We start from the raw sequence: 19,998 nt of genomic DNA on the forward strand, positions 1-19,998 counted from the left end.
TCCAGCTGGGTGGCATCCAAAAGTAGCCGGGTGGGGGCCTTCGCAATTATGCGCGCGCCGGGAAAAGTGGTATCTCCAGACCAATCCAGCCCGACATGTCTCAGGCTGCTACCCCACTGGCTTTCAGTCAAAAGTGCCCATTATGCAGTACCCCCTGTAGTTTTCCCCTTTATGCATTGCCCCCTGTAGTTTAGCTTTGCCCTTATGCAGTGCCCCCAGGCTGGCCCCTTATGCAGTGCCCCCAGGCTGGCCGGTCCTGGTCCTGACCCCGGCCCAGCCCCAGCACTTACCTTTACTTGCTGGATGCTCTACCGCTCGCCGCTAGCTCGATCTTACTAGATCCAACAGGCGCGCAGTGCAGCACTGGGAACACTGGCCTCTGAAGTGATCGGAGGCTTTTTTAGCCTCCGGTCACTTTAGAGGCCAGCGTTCCATGGCGGGGGTCAGCGGGGAAAAGTGCTGGGCTGCAGGCTCTTTCTGCCGGGCGATGCGCTAGCAGAAAACAGCCTGGGGAGAACACTGTACCTGTGTCTGGCGAGCTGACCTGAAGACAGATGCGTGGTCTGCATCCACATTTCACTATAAGATATATGAATTTTGAAGAGGTATTTCTTTTAAATATTATAATTTGGAATTATGCTATGCTTTTCTCTAGTCTTATCAAGATCTAGTTCAGCGTCTAGAACCAGTCATCATGGAATTGGAGCGCCAGGGAAATATTCTTGTCATCTGTCACCAAGCGGTCATGAGGTGTCTTCTGGCATACTTCCTGGACAAAAGTGCAGGTACAAGTCATTCCAGCATTTGAGAACATGATAAAATTAAATGAGAACACGTTGCTTTCCCTGAAATTATATTAGACGTAGCTTAATTGTAATTTATTATTCCATTTATGCCTGTGGTTAAATTCTCTTGATTAGTATAGACTGAGAGGTTTCTTTTCATCAGTTTTCGACCTTACTGTGTAATCCACATGTTTTTCTATACTTCAGATGACTTGCCATACCTTCGTTGTCCCCTGCATACAGTGCTGAAATTGACACCTGTGGCGTATGGTAAGTACTCCACCGGAATGCACATATTTATACTGTAACATTTTAATTAAGAAGAAATCCTAAAATGCATCAAAGTAGACAAGATGCTTTAACAACTTGACTGGCTAATATTCTTTCCAAAAACCGCTCAGAAATTGTCAGGTTTTTTTTTTTTTATTGAATAAGGTTATCACTAGAAAACAATCGTATTTCATAGTAGAGATGGCCATTGGTGGGCTGGACATCGATGGGTCCATCAGTGATTACTATAGATAGTACAGAAACAATCCTATGGTGAACCATCAATGGTTTGCACCCCTCAATGGCTACCTCTGCTGGGGGCATGGTGGGACGTGGCTCATCAAAAACAGGCGGGGCTTAGTGGGGGTGGGGTGGGGTTAAGCTCGTACCCTCATAGGGAAAAAAAATGTCCATCGGCTCCCACTCCATCAATCAATGGTGGGGAACCATTGGCTCTCTGCCATCGACTGCAAAGCCATCAACCATCGTCGGTTAACCATGGTCAATGGCCATCCCTAGTATATTGTAATCCCAGAGAGGGTGGTAGGGATGGCCAAAAGTGATCGCCATTGATGGTGCCACCTGTGTTAACCATCAATAGTCCACCATAGATGGTTATTTATACCATCGATGGTTTGCACCACTCGATGGTCACCGCTGCTGGGTGCACGGCTGGCCGTGGGCCGATAAAAACCAGGGTGCGGAGCTTAGCGGACTGGGAGCAGTAAAAACAAACAACCTCACGGTCCACTTTGCCATCGATGGCGGATAATCATTCGCTCTCTATCAATGGCAAAACTATCAGCCATCGGTAGTGAACAATCGATGTATAACTGACATTCGCCAGCAGCTGCTTCTATCTGCAGCCGCCGGGGGATGGGGCGGGTCACTGGGCTGGCTGATCACTCTACCAGCAATGATCAGCAGACACTGGGGGAAATTCTAAAGCTGCAGAGGGGGCAGGAGGTACCTCCTGAGACTGGCTGCTATAGGAAGATTCAGATGCGCCAAAATCCGAGCCTGCTGTGGTCTCATCTGATGCGAAGTGGTTAATAATACAAGTGGTGTGACTGTATAAACCACTATTAGAGAACCCTTTGATTATAAATATTTGACCTAACTAGTTCTCAAATATGACTTTATTTCAATACAATTTCTGTGTTAACACATAACCACATCAATGCCAACGAGTAATAAACCTAACACTATTTCACACTTTTGTTTAAAAATAGTTTGCCCTCTTCCTTGCTTCATCATATTTACCTCTGCTAGAAACTACTGTGCATAAAATACTTACTGCCTATTCACTGTATACTAAAATACAACTAATCACCTAACAAAACACTGCTGTCTACCAGGCTGGCCGCTTTCTTCTCTCTCAAAAAAAAAATTAATAAAAAAAAAAAACTATGGGGGCATATTTAATTGCCCATGAGATTTTCAAAAAACCTTGCACATCGGTGTTTTCACAGGCGCACGGTTTTCGGTGTTCAATTGAGATGTTTGGTTTTGTGCGGCACAAGTTGTTTTTTTGGGGTCTTTTTTTTGTTTTTTGCACAGCTTTTGAGCAGACAGAGAAGGGTCTATTCATGTAGATCCGTGTTAAAGAATTGTTACTGATCACTATAGATCGCATCAGTTTGATGCAATCTTTAGTTTTGATAAGTAGCAATTAATGTAGACTTACCTGATATACGATGCGGTAAATGCAGGTTCTGCATTCCGGTCTTCTCTGTGCACTGGTGGCTCCTGTCCCCTGAATCTTCAGTGTGCTGGCATCTGTGTAAAGGAGGCGGCATCAGCGCGTGGGAGGGGGTGTAAATGCAGAGGACGGGGGCACTGGGCAATAAGGAGATGACCTGGCATATGCTGGGTCACCCTAGCGGTGGCAGGGGGTAGTAAGGAAATGGGGCAGCGGGCAGTCAGTACGCGAGGTGACCTGGCATATGCCAAGTCACTTTAGTTGCGGGTGAGGGGGCCCTGCGGCAGTGGGTGCACGGGTCTCTGTGGGATTTACTAAAGCGTTGGCGGCAGGCCGATGTAGGGACAGAGCAGGGGCATTGGGGCAGTCGTCAGGAGGTGACCCGGCATATGCATATGCCTTGGGCTCCTCTGATTTGGCTGCTGGCACAGAAGGGACTCTTGGAGAAGGCAGGGAGACAGCCATCTTCACTGCTCTTCTCCTCTAACAAGAATTTATTCAACATCCTGGGATGGGGAATGGAGTAGGCGAAGCGAAACTGAAAGCAGAGCTGTCCGTGCTTCTATGAATTGCACTCACAATACAGAAGTATGATGATGCAATTCATCCATGGAGAGGGGGTGTTGCTGGAGAAGTTATGAACCTCTCCATGGTAACCCACTCTGAATAGCACCAAGCAGAAAATAAGCCCTGTTTACAGCAAAACAGGACTTTTCTCTGCTCCATGAATAGACCACAGAGAGATAGACTGACTTCCTTCCTCCTCCAAAGAAATTAACCAGATGAAATGCTCCTCAGAAGAGGAGTCTCCCAGCTATTCTGCAGTCTAGGGAAGAATATAACTCGAATGGCTCATCTCAAGACAAGATGAGCGACCTGGATCTATCTGCTTTACCAGATAATGATACAACTGACGCTCAGGGTGTAGGGTGTACTGTAAGTCAGTGGGCCAGGTTCTAAACATCTCTGATGCGGACTCCAGTCTCCGGAGGATTTAGGTTTTTAAGAGGAAACAAAAATAGCTTGTTACTCTTCCTTCCTCGCCGCAACGATTTTGCTGTGCATTCTTTGGATGTAGTCTGAGTTCTCCCAGTTATATTTCTTCACGAACCATAGGGGACACAGGCTTAGACCATGGGTATAGGGTGAGTAGGAGGAGTCCGGGTACCAAATAGTTAAACGTCTTCTCCCAGCAGGGGTTCCCTCCCACACCAGTCTAGATAGTGCTGCATCCCAGTCTTAAGTAGTGTTGCATTCCTTTCCGGTAATTGGAAGTTCCTCAGCTCATTGGAACACTATGGGCCTGATTCACCTTGGATCGCAGTTGCTAACTTGTGTGCAATTCTGTAGGCAGGTCTTTGGCGCATACATGCAAATGCTGCTTTCGCAATGTCGTCGCACGGCTAACATACACACGCTCTCTGCCTACACTCACATTCATTAAACCGCCCAAACATCGGACACTTCGATGGACATCGAACCCACACACAGCATTGCGGCAGGTCAGACCTTACTCACAAATTGCTAACTTTGTAGGTCACGTGGAAAGCTCAGGCCTGCCTAGTCAAGAATGCTGCCCTTCCTAGTCCAAATATGGCATCAATTGGGATACATCGGACAGGACAAAGTATCTTTCCTCAGAAACGTCTTATATTCTGCAGACGCTATCGCTCATCTTGTCCTGACTTATGCTTATGTAGCTAAAGCCATTAGTAGTTGGACGGATGCTCTTTAGGAGAGCCTCATCTGCGTTAGGTGAGAACACCAGAGGGCGGCTTCTTAAATTGAAGAGGCGACCATAACTACTAGTGTCCTGACTTCTTTCAATCAAATCCTCGGCTTGTTTGTCTCCACATTCGTCATGGCGGAGCATGCCCAGTTTCATTGCCTCTTCGGCTAAAGGATTTTCCCTGTGGAACAGTACCCACCAATAGCTCCCACCTTCCTGGGAGGTCTAGCTCTTCCTCTGGTGGTCCAGGCGTCCTGCTTACACTGGGGCCGCCCCCTTTGGGATTTCCCACATGGTCCTCACCACCAATGTCAACAACCTTCCAGGATGAGTGAACAGCCTCCAGGTGCCAATCAACTTTGTAGATCTCCGAACAATCTTCAGAGACCTCTGTCTGGCTCGGCTGCTCCTGCAGCCTGGTCCGATCCAGGTTCAATCTGAATACGTGACTGCCATTGCCTATATAAACTAGTGACGGCGCATTGAAGAAGGTGAGTCAAGTTCTCACCTGGACAGTGTGTCAGCTTCTGGCTCTGTCGGGTTGGGGAAGAGAGCTCTCAGGAGAATCTACCCAGGCAAATGGGGGCTTTGTCCACACTTCTTTTGGATCCTAGTTCTTTGCTGGGGGCGGCCAGACATTGCCTTGGTGGCATTTTGCACGAACACATACTATTATGGTACTGTTATGAAGTTGCTGTGACTCATAGGGCTAAGTGACAGCATATAGTATACCAGGTACCTGGGTTCGAGTCCGGGTTGAGCTAATTTTACTTACCCATACCTGGAGCCCTTCGGGTGGACGTCTTGCTGGTCCGTTCCTTCTCTCATATGCCTTCCCTCAGATTTCGTTGATCCGCGGGTCCTCCGCAAGCTGCAGTGGGAGGGAGGCATGGCAATCCTGGTTGCCTCCTATGGGCCTTGGTAAGCTTTGTATACAGAACTTATATCAACACTCTGCTGTATCTTCCTTGTGGCCAGATCTTCTGTCTCGGGGCCCGTGCTTCTATCCTAATCTGGCCTGTCTTGTTGCTCTTGACTCAGTCTTGAGCACTTCCGGGTTCTCCAGGTTGGTCATCCGTACTATGCTTTATGCCTGTAAGGTCTCCTCTGCAAGCCTTTGTCACTGTTCGGAAGATTTACTTTGCTTGGGGTTCCCTCTGAAATTTTTATATCCAGTGGGTTTCCCTCTCTTGGATCCTCTCCTTTCAGCTAGTGGAGCCGGATTTGTCCCTCTGTCTCTTCTTGGAAGTTGCAGGTTCCTACACTTTCTGTCCTCTTCAGAAGCAGTTTGCTCTTATACTTGATGTATGATCTTTCCTTCTTGGACGGTGTTGTTCCTTGGACTTTGTTTTTGGTGCTTCAAGCTCTTCAGTTGTCGTCCTTAGAGCCCTTGGGCTCTGCAGACATTTGTTGGCTTACATGGATGACCGCTTTCCTGTTCCCACCGAGTGTTTCTCTGGGGCATGTTGTCCTGTCCCTCCCCATGGGGTTATTTTTCACTGAGACCAGGCTGTCCTTTTGCCTAGGCTACCTTCCTTCAGTGGTCCCTCTTTCTCATCACCAGGACTGTTTGGTTTCTGTGCTCAGGCACCTACATTTCTATGAAGGAGGCCTCTTTGGATTATGCCAGCCCTCCGGATCTTTGGGGTTCAGAATTAAGTTTTCAGTGGGAAGGCCCTACTTTAGTCCTATACGAAATTCGTAAATGGGACTGGCTGGATTCCACACCGGATTTAGCCAGTTGGCTCTGTTTGATGTTCCGTTATCCTTTTGCGATGGTGGTCCTTTGTGTTCCGTCTTTACAGTCGGATTCTTTTCACCGGATTGTGCTTCTTGGGTGGTTCACCTGCGTTGCCTCGGCTGGGCAGCTTCTGAAGAGAGGCCTTATGGTCCTCCGCTCATGCTTTTTATTCTGGTTCTGTTAATTTGCCACCTTTGCTGCCATGGTCACTGCTTTTGGCCGAAGGGGTTCTCAGCACAGCTCCGGCTAGTCCCCTCCCGTAATAAGATAGCTTTGAGATGTCCCATGGTCTAAGCCTGTGTCCCCTATGATTCGTGAACAGGAAAAGAGAACTTATGTCATACCTGGTTAAGTCCTTTTCTTCGAATTCCAAAGCTGACACAGGCCGCCCACCCTGACGCAGCAGGCTGGCAGGGGTTTTTACTCTGCTTCCAGTCCTCCTTTTGGCATTTCTGGGTGTTTGGACCAGTATGTGTAGTTCTGTCTTCCTTCTCCTCTGTGCTTGCTAACTTAACTGGCCTGGATGGGGGCGGGGTATAGGGGGTGGAGGAGCCGGGGCTGCTGGGAGAATTTTAACTATTTGGTGCCCGGACTTCTCCTGCTCGCCCTATACCCATGATCTAAGCCTGTGTCCTATATGGATTTTGAAGAAAAGGACTAAACCAGGTAAGGGACACGTAATTTTGACGTATGGGAAGAGAGGACTTAAGACTGATCTTGTTTGTCATCCATGATTTTCACAAGTTGGGCTGACAGGCTACAAAGCAAACTGTTATCAGACAGGCTTACACCACCTGGGTTCACCCGCTGTCAGCTAAAGTTTTGACTCACTCGGTGGTGCCTCGTGGGCTGCACATTATGGGGCCTTGGCTGCTCAGCTATGTCAGGCTGCCACCTGGTTTAGAGTGTATTCTTAAGTAAAATTCTATAACTTTTACACATTTCTGTCTAAGGAGGCCAGTTTTGGGCACAAGGTGCTTCATTCAGCTGCAGTACAATCCCTCCCGTGAGGACTGTTTTGGGGCGTCCCTAGCACAACTCCAGTGCCCCCCAGTGGAAGAAGGAGAAAACAGGATTTTTTTACTTTCCATTAAAATTCATTTCTCAGATTCCTTGTGGGACACTTAACACACTACTTTCGCTGCTGTTTTTGGTGATTGGCAGATGTTTGCTTGTTCTCTTGTTATGTTTGGCTGTTGATTGCCGACTGTTATTGTAACGTGTTCATTCACTTGTTGTGGGGATCTTTTCCTCTGTCAACTTTCCTCCCTCCTCTCTCTACTTGGGCTTGGTTAAACTTAAATGCATTTACTGGGCTGTGGTATGTTATGTTGACGGTCCTAAGCAGTCTAATTGTCTAACTTTTTACCTAGTAATCTCAATGGATACATTTAATGAGCAAAAGCTATCAAGTGGCACTTGTTTGAATTATGGGTAATACGGATTTTTAGATGTTATACGAATAGTTATCCATTTTTAATATATATGGTGTTAGGAAATATAGAATATACAGCTAACCACACTTATAGTATAAATGGATACACACAATTTATGCCTAAATTATGTGTAGTTGAATTGCCAAGTAACGCCTAGGATTTGTGTATAAATCTGGGGCTTGTATATGATATGTCGACATGGTCCTAATGTCGACGTTGGCACTCACCATGTGGACATTGATTAAATGTCAACGTGTTAAACTGTCAACAAATCGTCCCTAGTGGCACAGCAGTCACTAACATGCTGGCAGCTACAGTGGCTCTCATTGTGGCTTCCAGGGTATGGCTGTCATGTGACCGTCGCATTCCGGGTGAGCCCTCCGATGCTGCAGTGTTCCCATGAGTATTTCTCGTCTAAATCCTAACCCTCCCTCTAGTGCCCAATGAGTGCGGTGTAAAAAATAGACCGTTAAAAGATCAACAATGTCTAGACACCAGATGTTAGAAAGGCAATAGGTTGATTGGGACAAAAGGACTACACACTAAATGTCGACATGGAAAGTCGACTGGGTAAAAGGTCAACAAATGGTCTACACTTTTTTTGTTTTTCTAACCCTAATCTTCACCCTAACCCTCACCTTGGCGCCTAACCCTCCCTGCTGGTGCCTAACCCCAACCGTCTGGTGCCTTACCCTAACTGTCGGTAAGTGTCTAACTTTAACAAAAAGTGTGACAATCTTCGTATTGACCATTTGTACCTGTCGACCTTTTCTCCATGTCTACCTTTTATCCCTGTCGACCTATTTGGGGCCAAATGTAATAGGGTGAGAATTTAGAAAATGTGAGCGTTTAGCAGTAAACTCTCACATTGGTCAAGTTTTAACTTCAAAATGGGAAAACATCTGGATGAGTTTAAATCGTTAATTTTGTGAGTCTAAAAACATGCAAGTTTGCATGTTCTCGGACTCTATTACATTGGGCTAGTTTAAAAAGTGAGTTTATAGCTAAACTCACACATTTTCGAAACTGTCACCCGATTACATTTGGCTCTAGGTGTATGACTATATAGACAGGTGTATGACTTTCAAAATCATGTCCAATCAACTGAATTTACCACAGGTAGTCTCCAATTAAGCTGTAGGAACATCTCAAGGATGATCAGTGGAAACGGGATGCACCTGAGCTCAACCTGAGCTCAATTTTGTGCTTTATGGCAAAGGCCGTGAATACTTATATACATGTGATTTCTTAGTGTGTGGTTTGTTTGTTTTTTGTTTTTTTAATTCAATTTGCAAAAATCTCAAAACTTTTTATACATTGTCATTATTGGGTATTGTGTGTAGAATTTTGAGGATAAAAATTAATTTATTCCATTTTGGAATAAGGCTGTAACATAACAAAATGTGGAAAAAGTGAAGCTTTGTGAATACTTTCCAGATGCACTGTATCTATAGTCTGGATACTATTCCCACCTCTAGCTTTCCTTCCCACCCACAATGTTGACATTTCACGTGTCGTCATTCTGAGAATGTAAAAAATGAGCCTCTTGACATTTTAACTATCGACATAACTAAACATGAATGTCGACCTTTTGACTACATTCTCATTTACTGCTATGTTTATTTGCTCATTTTATTAAGGCTCTGCATTTATGATTGTCATGTATGCATATGCACTAGTGTTCAGAATAATGACTTCTTAGCGGTCTTTCTTCCTGCCATGTCCTGTAGCTGTTTCGATTGTATTTGGTAATAAAGACTACGTAGTTAGGCGATTGCTTCCACAAACTAATTAATGTAATGATTTTCTATACAGGTAATGTTATCATTTTAACATCATTATGATGCTGTTTTTTTTTTTTTGTTTGTTTTTTTTAAGGCTGTAAAGTTGAAATGATCAAGCTAAGTGTTGATGCTGTGGATACGCACCGAGACAAACCAGCTGTAAGTTCTAAGCTTTGAAACTGTCTTATGGGCACACTATCACAATGATAGAGCAGTAAAGCTACTCAAGAGATTCAGTGTTACGATGATTTCACTCAATTTATCAACAGTATGAAGTTTTAGGAAAAGTAAGTTTTTTGTTTTGTTTTTTTGTTTTTTTTAAATTTCACTCATCCAGTAGTATTTTTGGTAATGCATTGTAAACCACATGCAGCATACAAATATACATACAGTATGTATATGTAGATATACAATATAGCTATAAGTTTTGCTTTTTAAATTAATATATGTACACTGAGTGACCACTTTATTAGGTGTACCTTTCTAGTACTGGGTAGGACTTCCCCATTTGCTACAGAACGGCCTACATTTCTTTGAACGCAAAAGGGAGTTTTTAACCGCACCAAATAATTTGGGTATAATAGATGTCTCACACCATCAATTGACCATCAAATCCTGACTACAGGTGTAATAAAATATTTTTAATATTATGAGCTAATAGTACATTCTATAGTCAGAAGGTGGTCACGGAATAATAATTGAACTGCAACTGATTGTAAAAGTTCCAAAACAAATTCCATATAGGGCCCTCTGTCATTGAAATATTAATGGTAGATAAAATATTAAACTTTAAATACTGACACTGAAATCTATATAATAAACGAGAAAGTGTGTGTCTATCCTTTATGCATGGCCAGAATTTGGACATAGCTCCACCAAATTTTGGCATGGTGGTGTAGTTTGACCAGGATTAGGTTTTTGCCTAGGTTTGAATTTTGTCAGGCCACACACTGTCACACAATCCCCTAAAACTAAGACATTCTTACAGTGCACAGGTTCTGGCTACACGCACTCACACTCTCATCTCAGCCTGGCAGGCTCATGAGCAGCTCTGCACTCAATGCGTTCAGACTGTGGCAGTCAGCCTAGTCAATCCACAATCTCTCATCCTGGCAAAGTTTAGCATATGGAGATTGATCGCGGCCACACAGTGCCACTGCAGATGGGCCCCCTTCTGTGCTGGAACAAGATTAAAGTCCTGGCATCCCCCCCATCTGTTGGTAGCCCTACTAGACATGGTCTTCAATGTTGGTCTGCAGAGTGATTTCAGGGAGTGATTCAGCTGCGGACGCAGTGACATGGATCACGCAGATTCCGGATTATTGGTAATTTGTGCATGTGCCTGACCCATGCTGCACATGTACAGTACGGGTCTGCAATCCCGCACGCAGTTGATTGACAGTTTTCTGCCATTTCTGGTCGGGGAGCGGGTGGCATTGCCTCCTGCTGCATTACCATATTATGGCTATCACAGCTGCTAACATGTTGGTTGGTTGGTATGTCCATCCGCAGTTGAATCACCCCCTCTGTTCTGCAGTGATTTCTGACCCTCAAATGATTTTGGAAGCTATACTGATTTCTGTTCTGTAAGTCAGTCTGCTCCTGATATACCCTGGAATGCGCCTGCCTGCACTGTCATTTACACCTAATTTGCATAGTTAACCAGGTTATAGGTAAGGACAATGTATAAAAAAAAATATTTTTTTTAAAGCTGCAGGTGTACTTCAGGTTCCAGTCTTCAACCCGGGCAACGCCAGGTATCCCAGTTAGTAAACAATCTAAAAAGCAAAATCTTAAAAGGAATAAAAAATTACCTAAATAAGTGTGGCAATAATGATTTAATACTAAAGTTGTAACATATTCTACAAATTAAAAACACTTTAAACAGTTAACCTTGTTTAATAATTTATATGCTCCAATAGCAAGATTATAAACCTGTAGTACAGTATATACTCTTTAGATTGTATATGACTGATTTGATATTATACAGGGTCACACTAAAAAATCGAAGTAGGTAAATATTCAATAATATGCTGATAAACCGAACAATAGTAATGTAATAGTTCAAAATAATTACTGATTGTAGTGAAAATGCTCTGTTACCTGTTGATAAATGACATAAGCTGTGATTGTAGCTGAAAATAGTAGAGCCTGTATTGGAATTAATTAATAAAATGTGAGAAAGCCAATTGGGAAAGATTTCCACTGTTCTACTTCTAGTGTCTGGCTTTCTTAAAACCTGTTTAAGATGGGTGTAGTAAAGTGGGGAATATAATCTGAAATCTTGTAGTAATGAGTATAGTTAGGATTTTTATATCTATACAAGTTGGTGGACTCTCAGAATACGTTTATTGTGAGGTACATTACAGTATTGGCTCAGGTGCCACATCTTTCTCACCTCTTGGGAAGATATTTGAACATTAATTTGGTTCTGGGTATATTACAGAATGATTTCATGTCTCTACACACAAGTTATTTATTGAGAATTCAATCTAATCCATTGCTTGTAGGATATAGCTGGCGTTTACGTCTACATTAACATAACCCATGTTTGTCTAGTGGCTGGTTTTTTTTGTGTTTTCCTTAACTACTATTTTGCAGTACCCTTTGATCAGCCACCCAGCTGTAGCCGAGTCTCATCTCAGGTTCATTTGGCTCACATCTTAGCGCATGCATGTCTGGTAGCTGTGAAAGGAGGAAGCCATAGCACTATACAATTACAAAAATGAAATACATGGATGCCATTCCATCTCAGTTGGTTTAAATAAATTTGGTCTAATTCAATCCTTTTATGTGAATTTTTTAGATGTAACAAAATATGTGCTGGAGAGTACATCTGCCAGTAGCTTCAATTGAAAAAACGACTGGCCTTTCTTCTTCAGGGTCCATAGGGTCCACAGAATCTACCTTGGGGTATGTAGTTGGAGAGATTCATTGCACCAAACAGCTACAGCTTTAAAGCTCCCAGCATACCCTGGTCCTCCTCCCTATAAACCCCGCCTCCAGCCACAGGCATTAGTTTTTTTTGTTTGGTGCAGGGAAGTATCCAGATGCATCTGTTTTAACAGTGGGACTGCCTAGGCAGTCCCAGGCTTTTTCTTTTATGGTTAACCTGTTTTTTTTAACTTCTGAGTTGAGTGGTACTAATCGCCAAATAGGACGCAGGTACAGCGACTCAATCTACCTCCGCTGCTGCCGAAACGCCAGTACCGCTATATGCCCTTGGGATTTTGGGGGGCCTCAGCAAGGCTTAGCTAGCGGCGCCGCTTGTGTCCGGACTGCGATCTCATTCACGGAGATGGCAGGTATGCGATTCCTCGTGAGGGGAATCATGCGTGACGCAGTCCAGGCAACCGGTGTAGGAGACGCACCAGAGGCAGCTGCGGGTGAAGGCCTCATGTAACATGTACTCACTAAGGCGGCCAGGGCCATATCGTCTGTCACCGGGGATGGGTAGTAGACGCACTAGTTAGCAGATTCACGCCTCATTCATACCGATCCCCACCTCATCGGGGCTGGTCAGTTGATTCAGAGTCAAATTGCAATATCAATGTTTGTATTTATGCATTGTATGTGACTTGTTCATGCTAGCTGCTGTATATAGACTGTCTTTTCAAACTGTCAGTAATATCCATCACTGTTTCTCGTCATCCCTCTGAAAAGGTGTGTGGGGTTTTTCATATATGAAGTGGGTCACATTGCATTCATACTGTACACCTTATCACCTATACTCTCAGACATGACAAATGTGTGGTCGTTATAAGGGTGAGCCTCTGGTTCTCAAGTCATGTAAATCCTGTTTGGCAGGCCTGTCTGAACAGAATTTAGTGTAAGATTGATTGCGTAGTGCTAGTGCCTGTTGTAAACAGCCACCTTTTCTATCTGGTACACCTGCACCTACACAAGAACCAGGATTTGTCACATATGGTGAATAAGGTCACAGCATTGCGTGCTCCTACCATGATATTGCCTCCTACGGTGGGATACCCACAGCAGTTGCGTTCTTCTATGTACATGTCCCCTATGAATCTTTGACTAGAGTGAGAATCACTCTATAAGAATCAAACCAGCAAAGTATGCTGCCATCTATAGCCTCTCAGCAGGTGGTACAGGTGAATGAATAGACCAATGCAAATAAAGAAGGGGCATAAGAGGTTCTCTTCAGACATTACCTCAGGATTCTGACCCACCATCCTCATCAAATTCTGGGTCTTACGCAGTGGAAGAAGACCATCAATCTTCTGTGGATGTCCCCTCTCTGGTGAGCGTGGTTAGATCTGTTCTCTGTATAGATAAGGAGGAGGAGCCGCCTAAAGCTAAGATTCTGGTCTTTAGGCGTCAGAAGGTGGCTAGAGATTTTCCCTCAGTCTGAGCAACTGACAAATCTCATGTCTGAAGCATGGTCTACTCCAAATAAGCATTTCCATACTACAAGGAATTTAACCTCTCGATATCCATTTCCTCAGGGTGACTGTAGCAAATGGGAAGTTCCTCCATCAGTAGATGCTCCATGTGACTAGATTGATCAAGAGCTCTACGTTACCCATTACTGCGGCATTCTCTTTGAAGAAGGTTACAGACAGTTTATCAAGTTTTCTATTTAAAATAATCAGTGTTTTCATTATCTGGACCTATTACCAGACCAGCTATGGTTGGCAGCTCGAAGAACCCTTTGGCTAAAAACCTGGAAGGTGGATACAGGTTCCAAGAAATCCCTGGAATCCTTGCCTTTTGTGGGAATGGTACTGTTGGACCAGAGCTGGATGACAGTGTCTTCTCTGGCGATATCTAAATCTACGGGGTTCCCATCTACGACGACTCCTAAGTATAGGCAGTCGTCAGCTTGGTCCTTTTGCCCACAGGGTAGGGCAAAGGGACAGTCCTCCTCTAGACAGGATAATTCCCACAGGAGATGGCAGACCAAGAACTCCTGGTCAACCAAGAGTCCTGCTTCCAAGCCGGACAGTAAGCCCACTGTCGGATAGGGCGGGCCTTCCACTAGGGACGACGACTCAGGGTTAGAGGCCAAAACTCCTACAGTTTTCTCTGGCTTTGCATCAGACCACGACGGATGCCTGGCTTCAAGAGGTGGCTTCTCAAGGTTACGCCATCACGTTCCTGAGGCATCCACCTCAAAGGTTTGTTGGTACAACCCTGCCTTTTAGACCTGGTCAGGTCCTCGGCCTTCCGGGATTATATTGGAGCTTTCCTGAGGTCAGGAGTCATAATCCCTATTCCTGTGATGCAACAGGGATGGGGTGGTTGTTCAAATGGGTCACATAGCCCTATCCTGAATCTGAAATCTCTCAACAGATTCATCCATGTGCCCAAATTCCGCATGGAAACCCTACAGTCAATTTATGCTGGCAATGGAGCCTGGAGAATTTGTCTCCCTGAACATACAGGATGCATATCTGCATGTTCCAATTGCACAATTCCACCAAAGAGTTCTAGGATTAGCGGTAGATCAGCAACATTACCAATTTCAGGCCACAGCCGCTTGGGTATTTATCAAGATAATGGCAGTGATGACTGCTCATCTCAGACAGCAAGGGGTCGGGATACTGCCATATTTGGACAACCTTCTGATATTGGCACAATCGCAGGAGTTGTTACAATGTCATCTTCAGATGACCATTGTCGTCTTACAAGAGCACCGCTGGATAATAAATTGGAAAGAGTCCTCTTTCTCCAACTCAGCGGATGGTGCACTTGGGGGGTGCTGCTGGACTCTCTGGGCCAGAGGATTCTCCTACCAGAGGACAAGATTGCGACACTACACTCTTGTGTGCGCAGTCTACTCTGCAAACAGTGTCAGTTCACCTTGCAATGCAGGTGCTGGGCTCCATGGTATCCACATTTGATATGGTGGCGTATGCGCAGTTCCACTCCAGGTCCCTTCAGCAATGGATTGTCTCATTGGTATGGTCCGTATCATCGGAAAAAGTCTCAAATGATCCGCATTTTGCCAGAGGTCCGGCTCTCCCTCACTTGGTGGCTCATTTAGACGAGGGTCGTCCGTTATGGGTCATAGATTGGGTGCTCCTCACCACAGATGCAAGTCTGTGAGGATGGGGAGCGGTGACAGGGTGTCACACCTTTTCAGGGAAGGTGGACGCCACTGGAAATTCACCTACTGATGAATATCTTGGAGCTTCGTACAGTGCACAGAGCGCTCAGTTTGGCGTAGGACCTTCTTCACGGCAGGCCTGTCCAGATTCAGTCCGACAACGCGACCACAGTGGCCTACATCAATCATCAGGAAGGCACACAGTCCAGCAGCCATGAGGGAAGTGGCGAACATTCTGCTGTGGGCAGAATGCCATCTTCCAGCAATCTCTGCAATATTCATCCTAAGTCGTCAGGACATACAATCTGGAAAATGGGCTCTTCGTCCGGACATATTTCAGCTCCTGGTGGACAAGTGGAGGCTACCAGACGTAGACCTCATGGTGTCACGCCACAACCACAAGGTTCCCAGGTACGGCTCCAGAACGAGGGACCCCTCAGCTGCCTTCGTGGACGCTGTGGCAGTGAGGTGAAATTTCAGGTTGACATACCTGTTTCCTCCGATATCCCTCCTCCCAAGAGTCAAAGTTCAAGCAGGAAGTTGGCAGGTTAATACCAATAGCTCCTGCCTGCCCCAGGAGACATTGGTTCACCGATCTGACATGTCTATCCATAGACAGGCCACTTCCACTGCCTCTACAACCAGATTTACTAGTGCAGGGTCCCTGCCTATATCCGGATTTACCTCGGCTGGCTTTGACAGCATGGCTATTGAGACTTCCTTCTTAAAGGCCAAACGTTTCTCTGCTTTTATGATCCAGACGATGATGAGGGCAAGGAAACCTGCTTCAGCCCGCATCTATCACAGGGTTTGGCATTCATATATTCGTGTGTGCCCAAGCAAAATATGACCCTAAAGTTTTCAAGAGTACTTGCTTTTCTGCAGGCTGGCTTAGACTTAGATCTGCGCCTGGCTACCTTGAGGGTTCAGGTTTCTGCTTTGTCAGTTTTGTTCCAGCGCAGAATTGTGCCCCTGGCAGATGTAAGAACATTTTTGCAGGGGTTCTCCAACTGCAGCCTCCATTTGTCCCTCCGGTAGCACCATGTGATTTATCCTTGGTTCTCAGGGCGCAGCAAGCTCCCTCCTTTGAACCTTTGGATAAGGTGGACTTTATTATAAATTATTTTATTATCATCCTTTATTTATATGGCGCCACAAGTGTTCTGCAGCGCCTTACATAGTACATAAAACTAATAAGTGAACAAAAAAAAAGTAACATTACAGTGAAGGACATTGGACCTCATTCAGAGTCGGTCGAAGCGGCCGCACGGTCGTACGGAAAAAGGGGCCGGATATGCAAATGATTCCCTCGCAAGTTGCGTCCCTAAGTTCGGATCGGTAGTTGGCCGACCAAGGGGAGGAAGCGGTCGGAAGACAAAAAAATATACCCCCTTCTCGTACGCATTGCACGTCATCTTTGGGCATATAAGGATTAATCGAGACCATCGGGAACCATCGGAACTGGTCGTAGAGCTTAAGGTTGACCATACCCTCTCTTAAGCTCTACGATCATGTCAGTGTAAAAACCTCCCAGGTCACATGTGCCATGACGCTACTTTGTTAATTATGCACTCCCATAAAACGCCGTTCGCATAATGAGGCACGCCTGCGTTCGGATCTCCACTCCCCCATTTTCAAGCACCTTCCCCTGTTACCACCCACAAATGCCTCCATCTGTCACTCAAACTACCGACCTGGCTGTGTTCAAGGAGAGAGAAATTTCTGATCGTACCGGCTAGTTTGCGCACGCGCATTGCGAACTTTACGTATGCGCAGTATAGCTAACATCGGTGGCGTACGACCGTGCGGCCGCAACGACCGACTCTGAATGAGGTCCATTGTCACAATAAGCAGCAGGGAGTTGGCAGAGACGTGTTAGGTGTCCTTATGAGGAGTAAGGAGTAGAAGAAAGTGTAAGGAGAAGCACATGAGGGAAGAAGTCCCTGCCCGTGAGAGCTTACATTCTAAAGGGGAGTGGCAGACAGACAGGCGTGACACAAAAGGGAAAGATGGGGAGGAGAGAGTATTATGTGGGTTAGGATGAGAGCTGGAAGGCCTTGATGAAGTAGTGGGTCTTGAGAGCCCGCTTCAAGATATGCAGTGAGGTGGAGAGTCTGATAGGGAGAGAGTTCCAAAGGTAGGGAGCAGCGCGTGCAAAATCTTGGAGGCGGGAGTGGGAGGAAGTAATCAGTTGGCAAGAGAGGCGGCATGCATTTGTTGAGCCAAGTGGACAGGAGGGAGTGTGAAGGGAGTGATCAGAAATGTATGCGGAGGAGGATTTAGTGAGGGCTTTGTAGGCGAGTGTAAGAACCTTGAATTGGCATCTGAAGGGGAGCCAGTGTAGGGCTTGAAGGAGAGGGGATGCAGATGTAGAACGTCTGGAGAGGAAGATGAGCCGAGCCGCAGCATTGAGGACCGACTGTAGTGGAGAGGTGGGAGACTGGGAGGCCAGCTAGGAGAAGGTTACAGTAGTCCAATCTGGAGATGATCAGTGAGTGGATGAGGGTTTTAGTGGCATCCTGGGTGAGGAAGGGTCTATGATTTTTTAGGTGGAAGCGGCATGATTGTGAGGTGCTGAATGTGTAGTTTAAAGGAGAGGGAGGAGTCTAGGATAACTCCAAGACCGCACATTTTGGGGATAGAGGAGATAGTTGTGCCATCAATAGATAATGAAATTGTGGGAAGTGAGGTGATGGAAGAGGGTGGGAAGATGATCAGCTCAGTCTTAGACATGTTAAGTTTAAGAAACCGCTGGGACATCCATGAAGAGATAGAGACAGTTGGAGATATGGGTAAGGAGCGAGGGGGAGAGGTCAGGGGTGGAATCGTAAATTTGAGTATCATCAGTGTAGAGATGAAATTGGAGGTCAAAAGAGTTACTGAGTTCACCTAGAGAGGACGTGTATATAGGGAGAAAAGGAGAGGTCCAAGAACAGAACCTTGGGGAACACCTACTGTTCATGGAAGTGGGGAGGGGAAGAGTAGTCATGAGAGGAGACAGAGAAGGAACGATCAGAGAGGTAGGAAGACAGCCAGGAGAGGGCAATGCCACGTAAACCAAGAGTGAAGGATTTGCAGGAGGATAGGGTGGTCTACAGTGTCAAATGCAGCAGAGAGGTCAAGGAGAATAAGCAGAGAGTAGTGGCCCTTGGATTTGGCAGCAAGGAGGTCATTGCTGACATTCGTGAGGGCAGATTCAGTGGAGTGGAGAGGATGGAAGCCAGACTGAAATAGGTCAAACAGGGAGTGGGAGGAGAGAAAGGCAGTAAGGTGGTTGTAGATGATCTGCTCAAGGAGTTTGGAGGCAAAAGGGAGGAGAGAGATGGGTTGGTAGTTGGAGAGTATGTTAGGATCAAGGGTAGGTTTTTTTTAAGAATGGGGGAGACAAGGGCATGTTTGAATGCAGAAGGGACAGTGCCAGATGATAGGGAGAGATTGAGGAGGTGGGCAAAATGGGAACAGGCAGAGGGAGACTGGTAACAGAGGAGTCAGGAAGGGATAAGATCAAGGGGGGAGGTGGAAGGAGGGGAGAACCAGAAACAGGGGAGAAGGATGTCAGAGTTGGAGAGACAGAAGGGGAGGGGTGGTCAGGGAATGGAGGGGCAGGAATGCTGAGAGTCTGATGGGATAAAATTTCCTCACGTATGGAGTCAATTTTGGATGTAAAGTAGGTGGCAAAGTCAAGGGCAGAGAGCGAGGAGGAGGGAGTTGAAAGTGGCAAAGAGACGTCGGGGGTTTGAGGACTGGGAGGGAGATGAGGTTCTTGAAATGTTTGTTTGGAGATGGACAGGGCAGCACTGTAGGATAAGAGAATACATTTGAAATGGAGGAAGTCAGCCATAGAGCGTGACTTCCTCCACTGATGCTCGGCAATTCTTGAACATTTTTGTAGGCATCTGGTGCATTTGTCAGGGTTGTGGTGTGGATCTGCGAGGGTGAGTAGTTATTGCCGGAACAACAGAGTCAAGAGCAGAAGTAAGGGAGGCTTTGTACAGGGAAGTGGCTTGTTCAGGACAGGAGAGAGAAGGGATAGGTGAAAGAAGAGAGTCCAGCAGGGAGGAAAAAGCAACCGTGTCTATAGCCTCAATGTTACGCTTAGTAATGGTAGCCTTAGGAGGTAAAGGAGCGGAAGGAGAGAGGGATAAGTTAAAAGAGAGGGGGAATTGGAGTAATCAGATATCACAATGGAGAGTAAAGACCAGGTTAAGTGAGTGCCCACTCACATGTGAGGGTGAGGAGGTCCATTGGGTGAGACCAAATGAAGAGGTGAGGGTAAGGAGTTCAGCGGCAGAGGATTCTGTGGGAATGTCAATAGGAATATTAAAATCACCTAGGATAATGGAGGGAAGATCTGAGGAGAGAAAGTGAGGGAGCCAGGAAGCGACGTTGTCAAGGAATTTGGAGGGAGAGCCAGGAGGATGGTAAATGACAGCTACTCTGAGGTTTACTGGTTGGCAGAGGTGTATAGCATGAACTTCAAA

At 45.7% G+C, this 19,998-nt stretch overlaps 1 protein-coding gene across 1 annotated transcript in view; it reads left to right on the top strand.

The window, feature by feature from the left end:
• The window catches only part of LOC148435724 (6-phosphofructo-2-kinase/fructose-2,6-bisphosphatase 2-like), a 123,290-nt gene that overhangs the window by 91,422 nt on the left and 11,870 nt on the right, over positions 1 to 19,998 (top strand). Inside the window, exons 12-14 of the mRNA XM_088465581.1 lie at positions 656 to 785; positions 993 to 1,055; positions 9,542 to 9,606. Coding sequence (XP_088321707.1) covers positions 656 to 785; positions 993 to 1,055; positions 9,542 to 9,606 — 258 coding nt within the window. The remainder of the gene's footprint in view (positions 1 to 655; positions 786 to 992; positions 1,056 to 9,541; positions 9,607 to 19,998) is intronic.

The sequence above is a fragment of the Taudactylus pleione genome, unplaced genomic scaffold, assembly GCF_031769625.1.
Source record: "Taudactylus pleione unplaced genomic scaffold, aTauple2 ptg002010l, whole genome shotgun sequence".
In the NCBI taxonomy this organism is placed as follows: Eukaryota; Metazoa; Chordata; class Amphibia; order Anura; family Myobatrachidae; genus Taudactylus; species Taudactylus pleione.